We start from the raw sequence: 22,004 nt of genomic DNA, 5'->3' as shown, positions 1-22,004 counted from the left end.
CATGCATTAAGTAACCAGGGGCTTTGGGTAAGTGATAAGAATTGCTGTATTGTTTATATGCATCTGTTTTGCCTTGAAAGCAATGCACTGGGTGGGATACACTAAGGATTTCCTACCAGCAACATTTGAGGATTTGTCCTGGGCTAAGAATTGTTCTAGCCCCTAAAAATACAGAATTCACTGGGCCTAGAGGGAAAGAGACATGTACATAATTTGCCATTGTAAAAGGTCAAAAGTGCTCAAGTAGAGGTATCAACAGAGGAGTTGAGCCTTTGCTATGAAGGCAGCCTCTTGTTACAAAGGAGCTCTCCTAACAGCTTATGGGAAGAAGTATGACAGGCTCAGACGCATGCTTTACAGAAGGGACAAAGATAACTGCGATTTAAAAAGTGAAGAGGATGATCCATGATTCATCCAATAGTCTTTATTACCATGTACTTCATAATGTCCTAAAGATAAAAATCTTCTGAAAGGGAGTGAAGAGGTCACAAGAGGATCAAATATGTAATTTAAAGCCCCACTGGAGAAATGATGCTGAACTGTAACCCTGTATTGAACATATGGTCTGCGTGGCCCTCATGTTAGGGAGGCAGGGTACCCTGGAAAGCATGAGGTGGCTATCTGCTTAGCTTTCTGTTCATGCTCCACCCCTAGCTCTAAATCATAGCAAGTGGCTACATGCTAGGTATTTTCAATAATAGCACAATACAAACACTGGTATCTTCAGTGACATATCAATAGATTAGAACTTGGTAGTAAGAGGGCTTTCCATCAACCATATCCATCTCTTATATGATATTTCAAGGACTGGCAATTCACTTGCTGGAACCAGGGATGGTCAGGTTACTTAAGGGCTAATTGGAGTGTCTCTTGCTCCTGGATGCTTCTCTTGCTTGGCTTAGCTAAGCATACAGAGGAATTCTCTTTTTGTTTTTCTGCAGTCACATTTAACTCTCTCTGGAAGCCAAGCAGATTTAATTGTGTAAACATGAGCAATGTTAATTGGGTAAATGAAGTTGGAAACCAAGGTATGATGTTTTTGTTTTGCTCTGTGAGGGGAAAAAAAATAGGGAGCTTGTTTTTCTATAGTGGCAAACCTCACTGTCAGAATTCTGGACAGACAGTTGGCAGTTGGGAATCCCTTTATGAATTTGCATCAAGACCCCTTGAGCTGAAATATGTAGCTGTTGCCTCATGGGTTATGGAGCAGCCTGGGGACATTTCATTGTTTTATAAACCACCAGAACAAGTGTTTGTCTACACAGGTTCAGTTATCTGGATGAGAATGAATAAGGAGTTTCCAGGAGAATGCACACTCAGGCAACACGCATTTGCATTCATTAAAAAGCCAGGAGGATGTATTACAAGAGATGTACCTAACTCTCAGCACAACTGTAGGTGGAAGACTAGATTTTGAGAAAATTTAAATATGAGAACTCTTTTATAAAGAAAGGTTCAGTCGTTGCCTTCCTTTAAATAACTATTATTTTAAACTGATTTTTCCAAATTCTGTTCACACACAATCTTTCACAAACAAAAGATTTAAATAAGAGGGGGCTGGAAATAATTTTTAGCCCTGCATTCATTCTAAGTCCCACAAGAAAAGAATTTCATCAATTTTGCTTTTAATAGATATTTTTGCCAGAATGTTATATTTATCCTTATTGATGATATTTTTTATTAATGTCACTAGAATTCCACTTCCTATAAACCTACAGTAAAATTCATCTTCCCAGTTGAAAATTCAAGCAAACCAAGAAGCAAAATTGGCAATGGAGTATGTCCCCCCTCATCATACAGATTCCTTTATAAATGAGAACTATTAGAAAGGATCAGGTCCAAGGTTAATGAGGCATTCATTGAAGAGAGAAAGTCATCAAAGCTGACAGTGACTATACTGAAGGAGTGGCTATTGTTATAGGATGTTTGCTGTGCTGATATTGTAAACCACATGACAGATGGGTCAACTGCTGATTACGGTATTCTAACATTTGGAATAGCAAGTAACATATTTGATAAACTGGCAAGTTTTTATATATGATTCAACCCACAATATAAAAGCTATGAGAATTCCAAATTGAAAATAATTAAATGAGCTGGAAACAATCAGATACCACACATTTTTCCCCAAAATGACAGATTTTGACATGTTGAAATTCCACAAAGGGAGCAAGAATATTCCCTAGCTCACTTGAACTAATAATGGCCCTTCATCTGCTCTTACAAGGCAATTAATTCCTGCCTTTTCACAATGTTGGAGAGAACAATAAACATTTGTAGACACCTTAGGCTTTGCAGGGATCTGGCCCATGCAGTTTCATTTGCTCTTATCAGCATCCCTACGAGGTACACTAAAAAGATATTAATATTCTTGAATTATAGAAGAGAAAACTGAAGCACAGAGAGGTTTCAGTAGAAGGTGCAAGGTTACACAGAAAGTGAAGCAGCATACTGAGGGTGAGAAGCCAATCTTCCAATTACAACTGCATCATGTCCTATTTGTGGTCATCTGTAAGGAGGGAGCAGCTATTAACATGTGTCCTTTATTGTACGAAGTTTTTCTTGTTTTGGTCAATGATGCTGACACCGTCATTCATGTGCATCCATCAGAATAAAGGCTTCCAGCATTTGCATTCAGCCTCTGAGTGTCTCTGTAGGGTGGTGCTGGTGGCACTGGTCAGAGTCTCATCCAGGAATGGTGTAGTAATGCCAAGAAAGCAGCAGCTCTCCATTTGTGTTTTATCATTTTTGCTTGTTTGGTGATTCTTTTCAGAGTTCGTCGTCTTACTTGTCCCCTTTGTGAAAGTCACTTTGTTTACGTTTTTACTGTCTCTCGTCATCTACCTGAGCAGCTCCCCAGCCACGTCCTGGGCCTCCTCCACCCACCCAAATGCAGACCAGCATGTTATATCAGAGGCTCAAAGGCATGCCTAGGCCAAAATCAAGTACTGTAAACTTCTATCATTCCTTTACTTGGCATCTTTCTAGTTTAGTTTGCTTTTCTATTCATTTTTCTTCCTGAACTTTTGTTTTGTTTTAGAATACTAAGCTGAGGCTCAGCTCTCAAGTTTGACACTGTAGGTTTTGCGAAAGAGAGCATTTATTTCCAAATGTCCACATTTTTTGTCTAGCTATGTCTGACATATGCAACATTTTCAAACCTCAATGTCAGCACAAAATAACATTGTTGTTGCATAACATTTTGCATGATTATTTTTATATGTTATGAGCTTCAATTCTCTTGTATGAAATGTTCATTAAATATATTGTATTTTTAGTTCCCCTTCATCAGTGCTCCAGCTAGTACAAGATTGGGTGGTAGGAATATTGCAATATATTTCAAGACAGCAGAAAGGACAAAAAAAATCATTTCTAATCTCAAATTTCTCCTTGACGTCACCTGGGAGAGGGAAGAGGTGCTAGAGGACTTTGCACAATATTTTCTTTAAAGACAACATTTTAGAAAAGTCGCTTTTAGTACTTTTTTTTTGCCAATTAGCAACTAAGTTAGCTATGCAGATAAAGAGAAAAATAGTTACATGTCTCAATAAAGTGGATTGATCTCCAGGCAATGGAACTGCAGCTAATCAATAGCAAATGAAAGTCTGGCTACATGGGTTAAATGGAAGATCAAGCATTCTACATTAAAGGATCCTGAACCTGCTTACTTTAATGGTTGCATGTTAAAGTAAGATTGCAAAAGGTTTTATTAAACATACTGTCTGTATATATACATCAGGCATACACATGTCTGTGTACATGTGCACATACTCACAGAATGGCTGCGTGTACATATACACTTTATGTGTATCTATTAATATATATTGTAGTTGATTTAAAAGTACTGCATATTAAAACAGATCTTCAAGTGGTCCTAGCTTAAGCATCTTGGATTTCTCCAAACATAAATACCATTCACAGTTTTTAAATGAAAATGCATAAAAATATTGGTGGGAATTATTTCATTTCTCCATGATATATCATGCATGTACAGCTAGAATTCCCCTAGATTTGGTGAGTATTCCACCCAAAAGAACAATGCTCCCTATTTTTAAAGCAAGAGATTTCAAAGATGTACCCAGGTGGGATTTCCTGCAGATTTGTATTAATGTGCAGGCTTGTCTGGTTACTAGAAAATGTATGTAAGTGTGTGATGTATGTATGTGGGTGTATGTGTCAAATGGATAATAAGCATAGAATGAGGAATTTGCAAATTGATGTGTAAATGTGAACATCAACTAATAAAAAGCAGTAGTCCATGCATATTTACTATCAAGATGCAAGTACCTCACTCTACACATATTACCCAAACGTATATACACAGTATGTTTGTAGAAATGCCTGAAAGTCTACTAATGAAATGATGATAGTCCATTTATGAAATTATAAACAGGTCAGATGCCCCAAAAGCACACAAATCACATTACTTCTCCAAATATTAATTTCTCTTGCCTAGGTAGTGTGCGATTGGCCCCTCAACTCCACACAGTTCCCTGCTCTGCGTGTTGGACATTTGCTGCCTGATCTGCATATGTATGTGCCCCGCAGTTCCCACCTTCATGCCCTAACCAGTTCCAGCCACACTTGCACCTGAGTGCTGCAGAGCCAATGGAGCTTTCATTGGCTTGAGTCCAGAAAGCCCATTTTCACACCAGTCACCAGGCCTTTTTGGACTGAATTCCCTCAATAACCTTACCCAGTCCCATCCCTCACTCCTAGTTCACAGAGGGACTGGGACACTCGTTTTGCATGTGTTTCACTGAACTTGTTTTTCATTATTAAAACCTAAAATTACTAGTCATTTGATGCATTCATCATCTATCTAACAAATGCAAAAATAGAAAATTATGGGTCACATTTTTTTAAAGGTGCAACCTCCTATGATTTTGTTTAAACACCTCTCCAAAAAACAAAACAAGACAACAACAATTTCTGTGAAACATTAAGCAATCTTCTCTAGCAAGAAAAATCCTGAAGCCAAAACATACCTGCTTCTGCAGTCCCTTTTTTTGTACCTACACACCTACCTGTGGAATTGTGCTAACTGATCCTTATAGCCATTACACTCCAGGGACTCTGACTGACTGAGACTTCCAGGTGTGAAGGGATTTAAGCAAGAAACACAAAATCCCCTGTGAGTTCAGACTGGCAGTTTCATTGGCTAAGAAAAACCATTATATTTTAAATGTTACTCTTTTCTGCCAGGAGAAGTTTGTAAATTAAGGTAACATAATGACATTGCAAAACATTCATGAATTTAGCTCTGTAAAGGATGCAATGTAAACAGCAGTTTGTTCTTGAGTCAGATAAAAACACACCCCTTTCAACACAATAGAAACTAAAAAACAGAGAAAAAATGTGAATACACTTGCTACCTAACTGATAAGATTTCAGTTGTACCAACCGGTAGCACAGACAACCACGACTTTACCCAATAATCTACCCCCAACACTGTTTCATAATTCAATCCTGCCTTCTACCTAATGGCCTAGGAATTTCCATTAGGTTTCAATCTCTTCCCTGGACAACTTAAAACAGCCAGACCTTTGACTCTGCATTTTTAAAATGAATATTGCAACACCTGTTAAACTTGCAGATCTGTAATAAAACATATTCTGTAATATTGATTGTTTAAGGACAAATTCAGGAAGCAAATGTAGCAGCAATCAAGATTAAACTTCTGTTACATCTTCCCACTTCAATTTGCACAAACGCAGTCTAGAGTGTGATATAAGATAGTAGTATACGTATGCTGTCTTTAAAGAACGTGTGTACAAAATGTCACTCAATTTGAAAAGGGTGGTCATAGACACTATAGCTTAATATGTCAATTTGAAGCTGGAGCACTGTTTTTTCTTAATATGTATTATGATGATAATGATTTGGTGATAATAATAAAATGGCTTTATGGTTTGCTCACTACTAATTTTGTGGCTCTTAACATTTGCATGATACTTTTTTAAATATTGATAACTATTCAAAATTTTTTATCTATTCATTCTAACGGCCGCAAAAGTAGCCCGCCGCTTTCGCTGAACTTTAACACAAATTCTTGTACTACAGAAAATGTAGGCCGGTTAATCACTCCTGCCAAAAAGCTCGAAGACACAATACGTCTTGCTGAACTAGTCATTGAAGTTCTTCAGCAGAATGAGGAGCACCACGCAGAGGTGAGCAGGCATAGTGGGAAATGTGTCTTAGTGTTCCTTAGCTAAGGTTGCAGAACTGATTTTGCTGGTGACACTGTGCCTTAACACCCATTTTCTTTTCAACTGGCCTTGCAAAGAGAATGAAAGTGGAAGTTTGGCAAGGAGGAGCCTTTGCAAGGTTGTTTAAAACAACAAAAAAATGATTGCCTGTTGTATATTTCAGCTTAAGTTTTCAGATGTTTATAGCAACAAGCAAAAGAGGTGAGTGCATTTTAAAAATATTATTCAAGCAGCATATGGTTATTGTCCAGAGCACATGAAATACTTTTTGGTCTCTCGTGGTTGTTTTTGTTGCCACCACTGTTGTTTTTATTTATTTGATTTGGTGTGTGGGTTGCAGGCCATGTTTTTGGATTTATCTCTGTAACTTACTCTGCTTGCACTAGAACCTTCATTTGTTAACTTTAGATGACCTGGGTGGCTAAATACTGTGACAGAGTGAATTATTCTGTGTTGTTCAACTTGTCGATTCTCCAACATACATCTAAATAAATACAGCTTACTTTTTTTTTTACAAACCACTGTCAAAATGATTGTTTTGATAATAATTAGAAACCAAGGGATTTCAAGGCTAACTAAATCCCAAACCTGTATGGACTTAAACAACCCAACCTTCCAAGAAAAGATTCCAAGATTTAATTATGGTCAAACTGTTATATCACTCCTTGCTTCAAAACTAGATTTAAAGTCATATCTCTTAAAATAACCTTTCTGAAAATTGCCCTATTTCACGCTCTTTCTCTCCATTCAACTCTACAGAAAAAAGGGAAGAAAGCATTCCATAAAAGTAATTTCTCAAGCACTTAAAATAGTCATTCCCATGACTAAATGAAAATTGATTGTACAGTTAACTAACATCTAATACACATAAACCCAATCATCCCGAATAATGCCTGATTGCATATTTAAATTTCCTCCCTGTTTTTCTACTGTTCCACTCAATCATGGCTGATCGTGGCAGGGGAAAGAGGTATGTGACTAAACCGAATGAGCCAGCCACCTGCTGTTGTAGTCTGTGCATGCCCTTCCAGTACCATGTCTTCTAATGGGACTTTCCCTGGGTGCTCCTGCTTTCTAACACCAACCCAAGGAATGTAACAGCAACTTCCAATGGGCTGCTTGTGAAATGGGGGACCCTTCACGGCAGGGTAAATGTGGGGTGATTCTCTCGTGCGTGCATGAAGCAATTGATACACCTAACCACAACTGCAGTTACATCCTGACACGCGCCTTGATTCTGTCCTTAGCCTGTCCTAGTTTCCTATGTCCGTCTGTACTTCAGCAGATGAGTACCAACTGTAGTAACCAGTAGCTAGCCAGAGTGATACTAATCTCCCTCCACAACTGTCTGTATGTGAATCACATATACAGTATTTATATAGAGAGAGAGTGCTACAGAATTGTTATTTCCCCAGAACCCTCCTAAGAACAGAGTGAGGAATCCTTGAGGTGGGTGTAACTAATTCCTACTGCCCCCAGCAATGCATAGCTGGGAGTGAGAAGAGGAGCCAAACCAGCGCCCTCCAAACAAAAACCTAGGACTAACCTCCAGATACATAAAATTAGGTTGGGCTAGAATTTTTTTCTACTCTATCCTGTCGGACGTTCTTTTCAGGTTGGGGTCATTTGGGGTTCAAGTGGTGGTAAGTATGTTCCTTCCAGTTGTCCATGAGAGTGCCTCCAGACGCATGGTGGGTTCTGGCCTATCCTTCCCTAATTTGGATGTTGAGGCTCTTCCCACAATGATGAACCAAATTACACATTTTTGAAGACATGAATACAAAGAAGATGGTCTTCCTTGGTCACTGTTTTGCTTTTAAATAAAACGATAGAAGGAAAATGACAGATATGCTTGATTTATAGTCCAGTTATTTACTGAGACTGCTATAGGTTAAGAAAGGATGACTATTTTCCCAAATTACTCAAAAGAGGTACCAAAGGAAAGTTAATATTCCAAATAAGACAAGTTTTTTTTCACTTTTCCCCAAAACACTTTTTCACTAAGTGCTAATCATCATCTTAAACTGCCTTAGTAAACCATGATCATAAAACTATTTTAATCTTACATATTCAAAAGTCATTCAGGGTAAATGGGGTAGAAATCAATTCAGTTCTTTTTTCATTTGCTATATTTAGAAGTTAGGAATGAAAGCTTCAGCATACTTTGGAATTTAGAGACCAAATTTGCTTTTAGATAAATGTACAGGATTATTTCCTGAATTAGCAATTTCATCCAATCACAAGATTTCATCACTCAGGCCATCAAAAGCTACCTACCTGCTCAGCACAGAGGCAATGACCTCTGTGCTTTTTTGACAGGCAAGCAATAGAAGGCAGGGTGACCAGGAGCTTGGGCTGTGCCAGAGAAGCTTGAGTTTGAATCCTAGCTTGGCTTCTTCCTTTCTTTGTGGTCTCAGCCTAGTTATGTAAACCTCTCTTATATGTCAGTTGGAGAGAATAATAGAATCTACTTCAGATGATTGTTGTTAGGATGGAAGGCTGTGTTAAGTAAAGCATCTGGTATCATGGCTGGCACATAGTAAGAAATTGACAAACTTGGGTGTTGTATGATTAGGGACAAATTGGTAAGGGAGCAAAATATATAAATATGTGATCATAAAAAGGACAAGCCTCTGTGGAAAGCACCAAATGAATGATACAGACAGAATAAGTTGAAAGGTGAGCGGGTTTGTTTCAAGGCGGAGTTGTCCAGACAGGCACCACCACCTGTCCTCAGCATTCACGTACAGATTGCCATCACCTGGGAAGCTCTGGAAAATTCCTGATTTCTCATCCCAGCTCAGTTAGTTGGAATCTCATGGGGAGGGACCAAGTACTGGTAATTTTTAAACAGCCCAGCTGAATCCAGTGTATAGCAGGGTCAAGAGCCACTGGGTACAGCCAGAGGTAGAATTTGCCCTAGCACATGATGAGGTTGAAGGGTCAAGTTTTTTCCTACTGCCCAGTACTCACTGCTGTAGTCTCTGGGTGCTCAACAAATTCTCAATAAATTACTCTAGAAAATTACTAAATCCTGAGCATGGAACTTGGCTGGGTAGCCATGATATTTGGTGACACCACAAATAAAAGTGACAAATTGACTTGCTCCCCCACCAAAAAATAATCCTTAAAGCCATTTTAATTTCAATATAAAGTAATTAAATGTCTCAAAAGAAAAAATTTTCATCAGCTTAGAATGCATCACATACACACACAATGCAATGTATGGTAACGGTGTCACATTTATCTCTTAATTGCAGCTTAATTCTGCTCTCAGAGGCTAAGTTATTCACACACATACACACACACACACACACACACACGCTACACCTTCATGTATTGTTGCTTCAACTTTCCAATCTCTCTCTCTATGTATATGTATGTATATGTATATATGTATTGTGGTATATGGAAGGGTTACATATATACATGTAATTTGTATACAAAAAATATACAGTGCGTTCAGTGTGGTTGACTGTACCCCTAAATTATATATCTTTGCATTTAAATAATGAAAATCACTGGGTAAGTACATAGAAGCCAAAGTATAACTTCTTATTTTCTTTGGAAAAAGATTTCTAATTACTTTCAATGCCAATAAATGTTGAGTTAGCTCACATACAAAAATAGCATTCACCTGTCTGAGCAAGAATAAAATCAACAAATATTGTTTTGTATTTTTTATTTTAAAGATTCCCCTTGCCCAATCCAGTCACACGGACTCTGTTCATTTGACTGAAATTATGACATAACTTTTTGGTCATAACTGCCCTTGCCAAAATCTTTTCTCCTTCTCAAAGAATCAGGTTTGATCATGAGGTTCTGAAAGAATCATCTTAGGTGTCCAGAAACAGATCTGGCCTTCACTTCTCCTACAACTTCTCCGTTTAAATCTTCTTTGCTCATTAGAGTCCTAAGTTACTCTGCCAGAATTCAGTAGTGATCATTCATATTGCAGTAGTAATTGTTCTTTGCAGGGCTACCTAACTATGTGATTATTAACACCACAACTGTAGACAATTGCTCAACAATTTATTAAATTCCATTGAGGGACAAAGTTCTCTATAGATAGTAAAAGAGGGTGCTGCTTACAGTCTCTGGTTTGCACATTTTAAATAAAGGTCATAAGAACCAAGGTCAAGATTGGGCTAAGAAATTTTTAATTTCAGGCATTTAGGACTGGTGTTTTATTTCATTTTGTCCTGTCATCGTAGAGCAAAATCATGCCTGGGAAGAAAACTCAGTCCCCCTCATAACTGTTTTCTTAGACTGACCCTGAAGACGTAAAGTTAATCAAATAACTTAAGAATAAGTACCAGCCAATATTTGGTGTGTCTTTGTGAATTTTTCGAGTATCCCACATCAGGACTGATGAGAGGCAGCCCTCCATTCAGGGTTGGGGGTGGGAGTGGGGCTCCAGCAAAGACCAATGTGTAGAAGGTCTCTGCCTAAAAGGCAAGTGGCTGGCAGAGCTCAGGGGGTGGGCTGGAGGATTTCCATTTCTGCTGGATTCATTCAGCCAGGTAGTCCTTGGAGCAAGGCCCAGATCTCAGGACTCTCATCCCCAGGTGGTAAAACTACAATAAAACGTCATCGATTCAGACCTAGACACATGAAATTTCTGAAAATTTAATTGCGAAAGTGGTTCTTTTAATTTTTTCTTCAGTAAAATGTGTTGCAAGTGTCATTCCAGGCCCTGTGAAATTAAACCTTCCATGTCTTTGACTTCAATTTATATGTTGATTTATCTACAATTATTAGAAGTTTTTAAAAAACACTTTTACAGTTATGATGCATTCGTATAATAACCTCAGTACAGGCTGCATTCGAAAGCAACAAATATCTATTTTTAGAAAGCCCAATAATTTAGGCTTTTGTGGTGACAGACTAGCATCTCCCCACTCTTATTACTCTGAATCAGTGAGGTTTTACTGTAAATTAAGATGGAAACAGCAGGTGTCTATTTCCAGCCAAGCTTAACTTGAAGAATGGTCCATGACTTGATTTTTTTCATTTAATTTGCAAACCAGCCACATGTTGATAAAGGAGAAGTAAGTAAAATGAAATCTTTTGAAAGAAGAGAGGTGGACCACTATTCTGCCTCCTAGTGGCTGTTAGAATATTCCCAAATGACAATAGATCACACAAGAGCTTGGCCATTGAACAAACACTTTCCTTTATGGAATTATTTCCATAATCATCTTTCATGTTTTCAAACGCCTTCCATCTTTTTTCAGTGAATGCTCCGGAAAGTGTTTCCAGTGTGAATACTTAATGGCATTGGGTGGGAATGTGGGGGACAAGATGGGGCTGGCAATTTGTTTTTGTTCTATTGCTGTCTTTGAAATCAGCAAAAAAGGGCCTGTTGACACCGCCACTCATTCTGCATGCTCCCTGCCAGAAATGATTAGTCAACATGCATGCATGCCTTTGAATTGCATTCACATCTGGCCCAGTTCGATGTGAATGTCGCCCCTGAGACCCTGCACAATGATTTCCAAGGACCCATGTGCATGAAAATGAGTTACTTCACTGATATTTTTTGGTTTTCAATGTACATATGTGTCCAACCCCCAGAAAAGTAAGTACTCATCTTACTGAGTGTTTCCTAGTGTAAGCCTGATCTTTCCTACAGACAGGATGCAAAATCAGAGGCTCCCTGCTTAAAGAGATTTTGACTCAAAAGTTTTGTGACAACTGCAACAATGGTTTCCTTTGCCTTGGTATGAAATAGGAGTAACATTTCCAATGTGTAGGGAAATACGAGTCACTGAGCTTGTATGAGACCATAGACAATTAAGCTGCTGATGTGTAAATATAAGTGAATAACCACTGAAAATTTTCAAGTTAGACCAGCAGAAAACCCATAAACACAGTGAAGAAACTCCCAAATTCTAATACATTAGAGCAAGAACCAGCCAACAAGAGTGATAAAGAGCATGACTCAAAATATACTGAGTTATTGTAAATTGAACAGAAATTCCATGTCTGTCACATCTACAGCTGAAACCTCTGACCAGTGGGTCAGAATAAAGACTTTCTAAGGCAGGCCTGGAATCCAGAAAAGCATGACCTTCAACACTTAGAGGCCCAATTGCATCAAAAATGCTGTTCTCTTTACAATAAAATTATCAAACCCTGCTGGATCATGCACACTTAATCTTGAACAATGATGGCTTGACTTCCCATCTTGTGTTGGAGAAAGAAGCTCATTGCCTCTTTGTTGTTTTTCTGCCAAATTTCAAAGGCCTTTGCGTGGTGGTCAGACTTGATGGTGGAGCATGCCGAGACATTTTTGTCACTCTTTGCGGTGGACATGGATGCAGCATTAGAGGTGCAGCCCCCAGACACGTGGGACAGTTTTCCACTGTTTCAGCTGCTGAATGATTTTCTGCGCACCGATTGTACGTATCATCTTTGACTGTTTAACTTTCCCAAATAGTGTGCAGATAACAAATTGTTTAAACATCTTTATCCCAGGCAGACTATGAGCTAGGCATAGCCCTTTGTAGTTCTATTATTAATTCAAAAAGAAACAAACTTAGAGCTGATGGACATTCTGTCTTCCCACAAGTGTCCAGTGACAGGGAAACCCTCTCTTAAATAGGACCAGAACCCAAGAACAGTGTCAGAAGTGGTGTCTGTGTGCTTTATTTACTCTTGAACAAGCTAATTAACCTCTTCACATTTTGCAATTTTTATTGAAAGATGCCTTTTAGATTAAAAAAAAATTCTAGCTAAGTAACACCCTAAGCATCTCAGAGTGTCTTACACAATACATAGGAATGAAGCAGACCTTCCTCACCATGGAGAGTGGCAAAGGGAGGGGCAGAATATTCTCTTTCCCATCACAAAGTGGGAGGAATGGGACCAGGTGTGGAAAACACCTGAAAAACAGCATCAGTTGTTATTTTGTCACTTTCAAAGGAAAATGATTGTTTTTCTTCTTTAGAAGAGAGATACAAATGGGTAAAATGCTTTTGAATTCCATTTGCTTTCCACACAGATTTAAGCATGAACTTTGATGCTGTTCATGTACTTTTTCCTTCTTTTTTTTTTTTTTTTTTTTTTTTTTTTTTTTTTGAGTCGGGGCTCTCTTAGAAGCCATATATTTAATGTCAAAGACAATCTTCTCTGTGCATGTTGTATGCTGACAAAGCAATTATGGGTTGTGGGTTCTTACCAAGATTTTGCTTATCTGTTCTAGATAATTTGTGCAATGGAAAATTTCACAAACACCTGCAAGACCTGTTTGCCCCACTTGTGGTTAGATATGTGGATTTGATGGAGTCCTCAATTGCACAATCCATTCACAGGGGCTTTGAGCGGGAGTCATGGGAACCAGTCAAGTAAGGAAACCTTTTTTGATACCATCGGAGTATGGGTGCAAATAGCTGGAGAGTCATACAGAAATGAATTAATGGTGTCTTACAGTTTTCAGTGTTAGAATGACAGAGAACAAACAATGTACATGTTTCCAACTATTATGCACATAGTCTCCTTGTGTAAAGGGGTTGAGAAATGTTTTATGAAATGAAATCTTTGTTTTATTGCACAAGATAAATAAGCAATAAGGGATGGACACCTGGCTGTGATATTTGTACCATGTATCTTACTCCAGTGGTGTTGTCCCTAGGAATTAATGTTTCCCAAAGTGTGTTCCACAGTGGTCTAGGCAAGGGGTCAGCACACTTTTTCTATAAAAGGCCATATAATAAATATTTCAGCTTTTCGAACTTACATGATCTCAGTCACAAGTTCTCCACTCTGCTGTTATAGCACCAAAGCAGCTCTAGACAATAGGTAAAGGAATGAACATGGCTCTGTTCTTGTGAAGCTTTATTTGCAAAAACAAGAGACTGGCCTGTGGACCAGAGTTTGTCTCTCTCTAGTCTAAACCTTTGCAACATACATCAAGGAAATGACTCTATGGCCAAACATGGTTAGGAAACTCTGACACCCCATTCATCCACTCTACACCCTTGTCTCCTGGGGAGCCACAAAGCACACCAGTACATTTCAAAACTCTGATAACACAGTACTACAGAACTTTAACTCTGCTTAACCTAGGGTTTCCTAAATGTGTCTGACCACAGTAGTCATTTTTTAAAATGGGATATCCATCTAAAGGACAAATTACAGGAACTCCTGTGGGTTGTGAATTGGGCAATTTCCATAACTGCTTGGGGAATATATTTGAAATGTCTAGCAGATCCATTCTCTAGCAAGGAGAAGGACTGTGACTTCAGGTGCCAGAGTGACTTCAGGTGCTTTCTGAAAAGGCACAGTTCTCCTAGATGGAGAGAATTTTCTGGTATGAGTTGAAAAGTTTCAATAAAGCCTGCTCTTAGCTTTTCCCTTCTAGATTCATTCTCTTTCTCCCCCCATTTTTTCCTCTCCCCTCGCCCCCCTTCTCTCTCCAGTAAGAAAATCATTTTGTTCTTTCTAGTTGTTTACATCCTTGGAATGTAGCAACCAGTATGGAGCAAAATTGGGGTATGTACAAGCAGCGTTTCAGGCACTCCAGGATAAATAATTCAAGAAACTTTTCTTCAGTTTGGAAGCCTTGATTTATATTTATCTTTAAGTGGTTTTATAAATTGAGACCCTCCCTCTACTTTATACTCTATAAGACCCTGACTGATAAAGAAATTAATGCAAAATAATTTTCTCGGTCCCCCTTTAACATCTGAGCCAGGAAGGAAGTGTGTTGACTTACCCTACTTCAAGCAGGTTAATAGGTAATAGCTCTTCATCTGCAAGTACCAATAAACCTAAATATTAGCCTGTTATTCTCAATTCTACAACTGTTTCTTAATATGGTTCTGCTAACTTTTAACTCATGAGAATAAAAACTGGGGTTAACAAGGGACTCTATCTTTTTAATGCTCACTGTAATCAAGACAGTTGTGCTTAAAGAACAATTGTAAAAGGAAAAGGTTAATATGGATATTATTCACATTTTGAAAATAGGTATGGTCTCAAATAGCATTTAATTGCTTTGGTTTCAATGTGGAGGCTACTGCTACTGATACACATTGAGGAAATGACTAGTATCCTTCACTGGTTCTTAAAGAGACCTAGAGCTAGGGCCTTACTAGCCAGAAGGCTAATAAAGACAATGAAGTTGTTTCCTTATTTGCAAAGCTGATTTTTTAAAAATGCCCCTACTCAGTGTCAGAATTGTCATGAAGTTCTGTGACAATGTCACTAAAGCCATTTTATAATCTGTTAATTTCTTCAGAAACCAAGCAAATTACTGCTAAATCCTTTTGAAGCACTGAGTAGTCTTAATACACTTCAGAAGTACAGATAAAATCATTTTCACATCTGGGGGTCTTAGTGTGGGAATATTTTGCTGGGGATTTTTTTAATGATTAAAAAATACAATCTGAACTCATGGATCAGTAATTTAAAAGTCTGAAAATTGATGAAAGATTAATAGTTGTAAATAATAACCTGAGAATCTTTTGTGTTGATGTGTTTTTCTAAAGTAAATTTTAACATGATTGTGGTTTGTTCACTTCATGATAAATAGCATGTGCCTTTCAGAGTATGTAAAGATATTTGAGAGTGCCAACTAAAACATAAGTGAAATTAAAATTCTTTGAAACCCCACACATTTTATCAGGGGATTTGCACGCAGAATGGGGATGCCGTGGGACATATTTGCAGAATGGCCAGCACAAAATAAAGGGTAAAAGAGTTTGGGGACACGCTTACATGCTAACAGGAATGAGCCTCTACACTTCCTTCCATGTGAAGAAAAATAAAATATGAACAAACATCTGACCAGTAAGGTTGATAAAGAAGTAGATTCATTTTTCTTTGTGGATTTTTTTCTAAGTAAAGAATGATTTTTTGGAATGTTCTTCATCAGGCTTTCTCCAAAACAAGAAACTAACTTAGATAAATAGATTCAGTGCCCTCAATCTTCTTTAATTTTGCCACATGATCCCCCAATATATACACACACTCACACAAACCACAGCCTTTCTCTCAAACAATTGTTACCCTCAATTCTGTTCTCCCACTTTTCAAAAGTCATAATTATAGGTACCTGATTATAGGTTAAATGACTGAGAAATGCATTATAAAAGCTTCACTCAGTAAAACTAGTATTCAAAATGTTAAAGAAAAACAGCACTCTGAAAAGCTTTCTAAAAACAGATTTTAAATGTTCTTCAGATTTTCTTACTTCAAAATATGGCCATGAAAAGAAAATAGAGATGTAATCATCATTTAGGTTTGATACAAGTTATTTGGCAAAAAGGATAAAATGACTAAGTCCTAATGCTGCCTTTCTCTCGAAGGATGGCCTCCCATCTCTGCAAAGAGAGAAAAGGGAGGATGCACCTCTATTTCCATTAAGCCAGATGTGTCACTCTTAGAATCTCTGCTTTGGTGGAAAATGTTATCACTTAGCTGAACATAGTCAGCCTTTCAAGAACAGGCTTAAGCCGGAGCCCATAACCCTGTTCTGGGTATGCTCAGGAAATATCATAGGGTCATCACCTACAGCAGGGCAGGTTGTTCACAACCCACCAGGCAGCCCCAAATATCAGCTTTTGGTCCTAACCAGCAGATTGACATTTCTACCAGCTTTTTAGAGGCAGTTCACTGTTGGTCAAGTTATCATGGAAGAAAACTTAGAAAGTATCTAATCCAGAACTCACCAAGTCTAGTGCCCTCTCCGCACTACCCTTCCCATGGCAGATCATCTTCCAGTCTCTGCTTGAACACCTGCAGGCACAGGGAATCCACATTTCATGGTTGCTCATGTCAGGTTAGGATGGCTCTGAATGGGAGAACAGAACACTGCTTCTAGATATATGTACACAGAAAAATCTGGATTCCTCAAAATGCATTTTATCTCTCTCTGCCTGAGATAGACATATGAGAAGTATTTTTTAAATAGTATCTTTTCCAGATAGTCAAAGACATCAATATCTTAATGATAATAAACTATCAGATCAAGGACACCTTAGCAAAATGTTGGTGGCCTGGTATAAAATAGACAAGTACTAGATGTGGAGTCAGAACTCCTGACTCTGCCAGTAATTTGCTGGGTAACCCTGGACAAGTCAGTGGACCTTTCTGAGTCTCAGTATCCTTATTTGAAAAATAAAGACTTTGAATACTCAACACTTTTCCAACACTAACAGTCTAGAAAATGTGATTTTTTTCATGTTCACTCCATTTTCACATTTGATCACCATTGCCTCCCTAGCACCTAAAACAGGGCCTGGGACATAACAAGTGTTCAATGAGTATTTATTAATTAACTAACCTTTATTAAGGAAGCCATACAGGCTGCAAATTGTAAAGATACAATAGAAAAACCATGAGAAAGGGTAAAAAAGGATTCATTCCTTTGATTGAAGATTTCAATCTAGTTGGATCTGAGCAACAAACAATCAAGAAAAATGCTTTTAAATCTTCACCATTATATTTACCAAATAACACACAGCAAAGCAGAGAGTAGAAAAGGAGTCAGGAAGGAAACAGGTTGGAGACTAAAATTTTAGGAGGATCAGAGGTGCTGGGAAAGAGTGTGAGCAGAAGTGGAAATGTGAGGGAAAGCGGGGCCCTCAATAGAAACTGAACACTCAGAGGGGACAGCATGAATTATAAAGGGGGCAAGCGATAAGGCTGGAGAAATGTTTGGGACATCCTAAAATCCCTTGAAGTCTTAAACCTTATTCTCTAGGTTATGCATTCTAAACAAGAGCTTTATAGCTCCCAAAGCTGGTGAAAATTGTTCCTTGGAGTGGGGGAGAGTAAAAATAATCTTACTCTTGTCATGTATATGCATAAAACACAGGTATACTTACAGTACATAAACATATACACAGTATAATGGTGTTACTAAATTTTATGTGGAAGGCAGTTAGAGGGGACTGGTGATGATAATGAATAAAAGATTGATAAATGCCATTCTGAACTCTATGAAGATATCAAAGAGTGCCCGTGCCCCAAAGTAGGTATCAGACCTAAGAATAAACACTGAGAGAGACATTTGTATCCAGACCACCAATAGAAGACAAGATGTATTACATATATTCTGCAACAAACAGCTAACAAAACAGAAGACATTTGTATCTTAAATCTAACCCCATAGAAGACCCAACAATATCATCTCTGCGTGGAGACACAATCTTGATTATAATTAATTCTAGAAGCAAGGAATGACTCTTATCTCTAGTCATTTCCATCAGTAGAAATGATGAAGCACCCACGTATTTGTAACTTTCATTCATGTGGGAGAGGGCAGATGAAAATTTTTTAATCCAGTGTTCCAGAGATGGGGCTCTTTGACATAAATGGGAGCAATCCTTTTTCAGCAGCATCCCCAAAATGAATGAGTCTAATTTTTAACATATATTAGTTGTTAGAATTGCAATTCACACTTCTTCTACTATTCAGAGATATCCAATTATGATTCTCAGAGAGAAGCATGATGGACTTTATAGGTAGTTGCTAAAGGGCCCTCTAAAATAATAATTTGTTATATCCATCAGCAGCTCCAGGAGCCTGATCTGACCTGAGTGTTACTGGAAAATTTTCCCTTTCCACATGTATATTAATAAAATATAATGCTTGGAATTGCCTCTTTAATTATTAACATAACTTATATCCAAATGAAATATAAGTTACATTAGTAATACACAGTATTGTTTTGCTAAGAACAGAATTACCAAGCGTGTCTTTTATAAACAATAGCATTATAATATGTCACATGAAGGAAATGTTTCTGAGTCCAGTGCAGTAGTCCAGCCAAAATGTCACATTTTAAAAATATGTTTTGATTAATATAAGTATTTTTTAATTTTCATATGCAAAATGAAGCTCATTTCTAATTTGTGTACCAACCATCCGCTAATGTGTTTAAATTAAGTTGCTTTTGCATACATTTATATGTTATTCATTCCTAGCTACTTTTAATTTGCTCAGAATTGACATTTTAACTTTCCAGGCTGCCATCTCTAAAGATCTCCTAATTCCTTGATCATTATTCAGTGTGTGCATCATTTAATGATCACATTTGCTTATATAGGCTTACACATGTCTCAGTGGAAATCGCCAACGGTTTTGTTACATGGCAGTATTTAAGGCTGAGAATCACCAGGGACTGAATTCAAAGGCAAATCCCCTGGTTCAACAGAGAAACATAGAAGGAAAAGTTCCATTTTTCCTTCTACTTAATAGTCATAATTAGCTTCTCTTGAGAGCACCTTTCAGTCCCAAGTAAAGAAGTATGATGGGCTTTCCCACATGTGAAGTGTAAAGAACACATCTGTGAGATACCTGTTTCCCTTAAAGAAGAGAATGCTAAGTTGGCAACTTTGCATTCTAGGTTTTTCCATCTACAAGCCAGGGCTATATTGTCATTGTGAAAGAATAACTTGTTTCTAGAGGGAGGCCAGTGTCCAGGCTACCTACAGGGGCCAGAATTTCAGACTTATCAGGAGGTTTGGCCCCCAAGCAAGCCCAGAGGCAGCTCCAGCCCTTGCAGGAGTTCTGTTAGTCAAACACAGCTTGCCCAGGGCAGAGCTGCTTTGGCAAAACTCACTCTTCTGCAAGATCCAAAAAGAAAGCCTCAACTCCTTTGCCAAAGTGCTGTCAACTCTACTTAAACAGGAAGGCTCCTCTCAGATGCAGAGTTAGGCTGGGCTCTACCGTGCCAGTGACTTTGGCTGGATGGAACACCCTTAAAATGCTGCTACAGAGACACACAGTGCCAGCTTGGGGAGCAGTGTATGACACAGTCCCTTCGAAGAGATACAGTTGATTTGAGTTGGGGGTTAGTGTTTTGTTTCATTTTCTCTCTCTAGTCATAAACCCATCCATCTCTCTTTCATCATATCAGTTGATGGGACTTTATTCAAAAACAAAAGCTTCTAAGAGGTCACATTTTAAAACGAATTATTAATTTTTAACTTAAATTTTAACTTTTTAGAGAAAAATGCACAGCTTTAATTTTCAAAAACTAAAAACACCTATAGAACAATCACACAGACCAAGGAACAACACATCCCCAGAACCCCAAAAGCCTTGTCATTCATTCTAATGTCTCTTTCTTACTTTCAAGGGTAGTTAGTATAACAAGATGCCACATTTTAAAACCACTTGTGGTCAAAGAATTTACTATAATAGCTGAATTTGAGGTTTTATTCTTTGTGTATATGTAAATATTTCTTCATTTTAATTGGACTTAATTTGGGAGCAGAAGCTTCCATTTTCTTTAAATGTTCTATGAAATTATTCAAAGTTAGTCATTTTTTGATACAATACCTTCATCTTTGCCATTAACTCTGGCATCCCTTTGCACATACACCTGTCTTCAGAAGTAGCAGTTGAAAAGAATACTGTTTCTGTCCATCACCATCATTTTTGCATTCTGATTGGTGAATGTCCTATTACATTATGTGTCTAATGTCTGACCTAAAGAATGTGCCTCCATCAAAAATAATTTATAAATACAAGAAAAATAAAGTGTCCACCATTTGTATCAGTCCCAGCTACTTCACAGCTGCCCTATCCCCAGCAATGCCAAGAATTGCACAGACTTCAAGTTCTGAGTATGAGAGAAGTTCTAGACTCTCATGGCAGTGGATTTGGAAACTGCAGACCCCTCACAAAGGCATTTGAATAATGGGATCATTGTGGCTAGGAATCCATGAGAGTCTGTGGTTTTTTCATTCTGTTGTTAATTTTTTTCCATTAACTTCTGTCCTTTTTCTCTGACTACTGAGCCTCATTACAGTTGCCCATCTCTAAGCTGCTTTCTGAAGTGTGTTTGCTGTTGTCTTGCTGTGGACTTAGCCAATTTACTTACAACTACCGTGTGCTTCTGCCACATCTGCATTGTCACTGTGATGGTATTTTTTCTTTCTGTCTGTTTCTTCCACAGGAGTTTAACCAGTAACCTACCCAATGTGAACCTACCCAATGTGAACCTTCCCAAAGTACCAAATCTACCAGTTAACATCCCTCTAGGCATCCCACAAATGCCTACTTTTTCGGCACCGTCATGGATGGCTGCTATATATGATGCTGAGTGTGTATTCAGTTCACATTAGATTAATTTAAATTTTAGTGATCTTGGCATGGATATGTGTTGTTTATTTCTATACATCCTATATAACAGAGATGGAGCGGGATAATTAGACATATTTTGCTGATCATACAGAGACAATATTGTTTATTTCTGGCATGCAGCATGTTTGTAAGACATTTACTATATATACAGCACTAACAATTTGTCTTACGCCCACTGAATGCTTGAGGACTATGTTTTATTTCCTGAATTCTTTGCAAAAGAGTTCTGCCCCTGTTTTTTGTTTGTTTGTTTGTTTTTTAATACAGGTGGCATGGCTTTAGGAGTTATTCATCCAAAGATAGCCCAGGAAACCTCTTTGATGGACTGGCCAGTAATCTCTGGCCTGATCCAAATCTAAGAGAGAAGCATGTTTATCTGGAAGCTTTAAAAAGAAATTTTCCAAAGACTCTTTAAGCCATGAAGTATGTTTCCAGTGTCAGCAAATAGCAAGATGTAGTAACAGTATTTTCAGGGCTAAATGAAAATTTCTGAATGGATCAAGACTTAATCATGTAAATGTTGCATAAAGGCAATTTCCAAGGTCGTAATACAGTACCAAGCACTGAGATATAGGTAGCAAAATCTGTATTTGAGACTGCAAGATGTAAACAACAAATACTTAAGTGTTTTGGTAGCTGTATTATCTGTGGTCTGAGTGTAGAGACAGTCTTCACAGTCATCCACACAAAGTC

General features: G+C 38.0%; 1 protein-coding gene across 4 annotated transcripts in view; it reads left to right on the top strand.

Annotated features, from left to right (window-relative positions):
- Positions 1-22,004, top strand: part of CADPS (calcium dependent secretion activator) — a 460,054-nt gene that overhangs the window by 355,035 nt on the left and 83,015 nt on the right. Inside the window, exons 18-22 of one of the 4 annotated variants that reach the window (XM_054595665.1) lie at positions 6,064-6,170; positions 11,240-11,260; positions 12,457-12,613; positions 13,417-13,558; positions 21,124-21,270. In XM_054595665.1, the coding sequence (XP_054451640.1) occupies positions 6,064-6,170; positions 11,240-11,260; positions 12,457-12,613; positions 13,417-13,558; positions 21,124-21,270 (574 nt within the window). The remainder of the gene's footprint in view (positions 1-6,063; positions 6,171-11,239; positions 11,261-12,456; positions 12,614-13,416; positions 13,559-21,123; positions 21,271-22,004) is intronic. The other 3 variants (XM_054595667.1, XM_054595666.1, XM_054595668.1) reach the window with 3 other exon arrangements.

Source organism: Pteronotus mesoamericanus, unplaced genomic scaffold (genome assembly GCF_021234165.1).
Source record: "Pteronotus mesoamericanus isolate MK-2021 breed Mesoamerican mustached bat unplaced genomic scaffold, CSHL_Meso_final scaffold_54, whole genome shotgun sequence".
Lineage (NCBI taxonomy): Eukaryota > Metazoa > Chordata > Mammalia > Chiroptera > Mormoopidae > Pteronotus > Pteronotus mesoamericanus.
The sequence above is the reverse complement of the archived record's forward strand: the minus strand, read 5'-3'. Positions and strand labels throughout refer to the sequence as shown.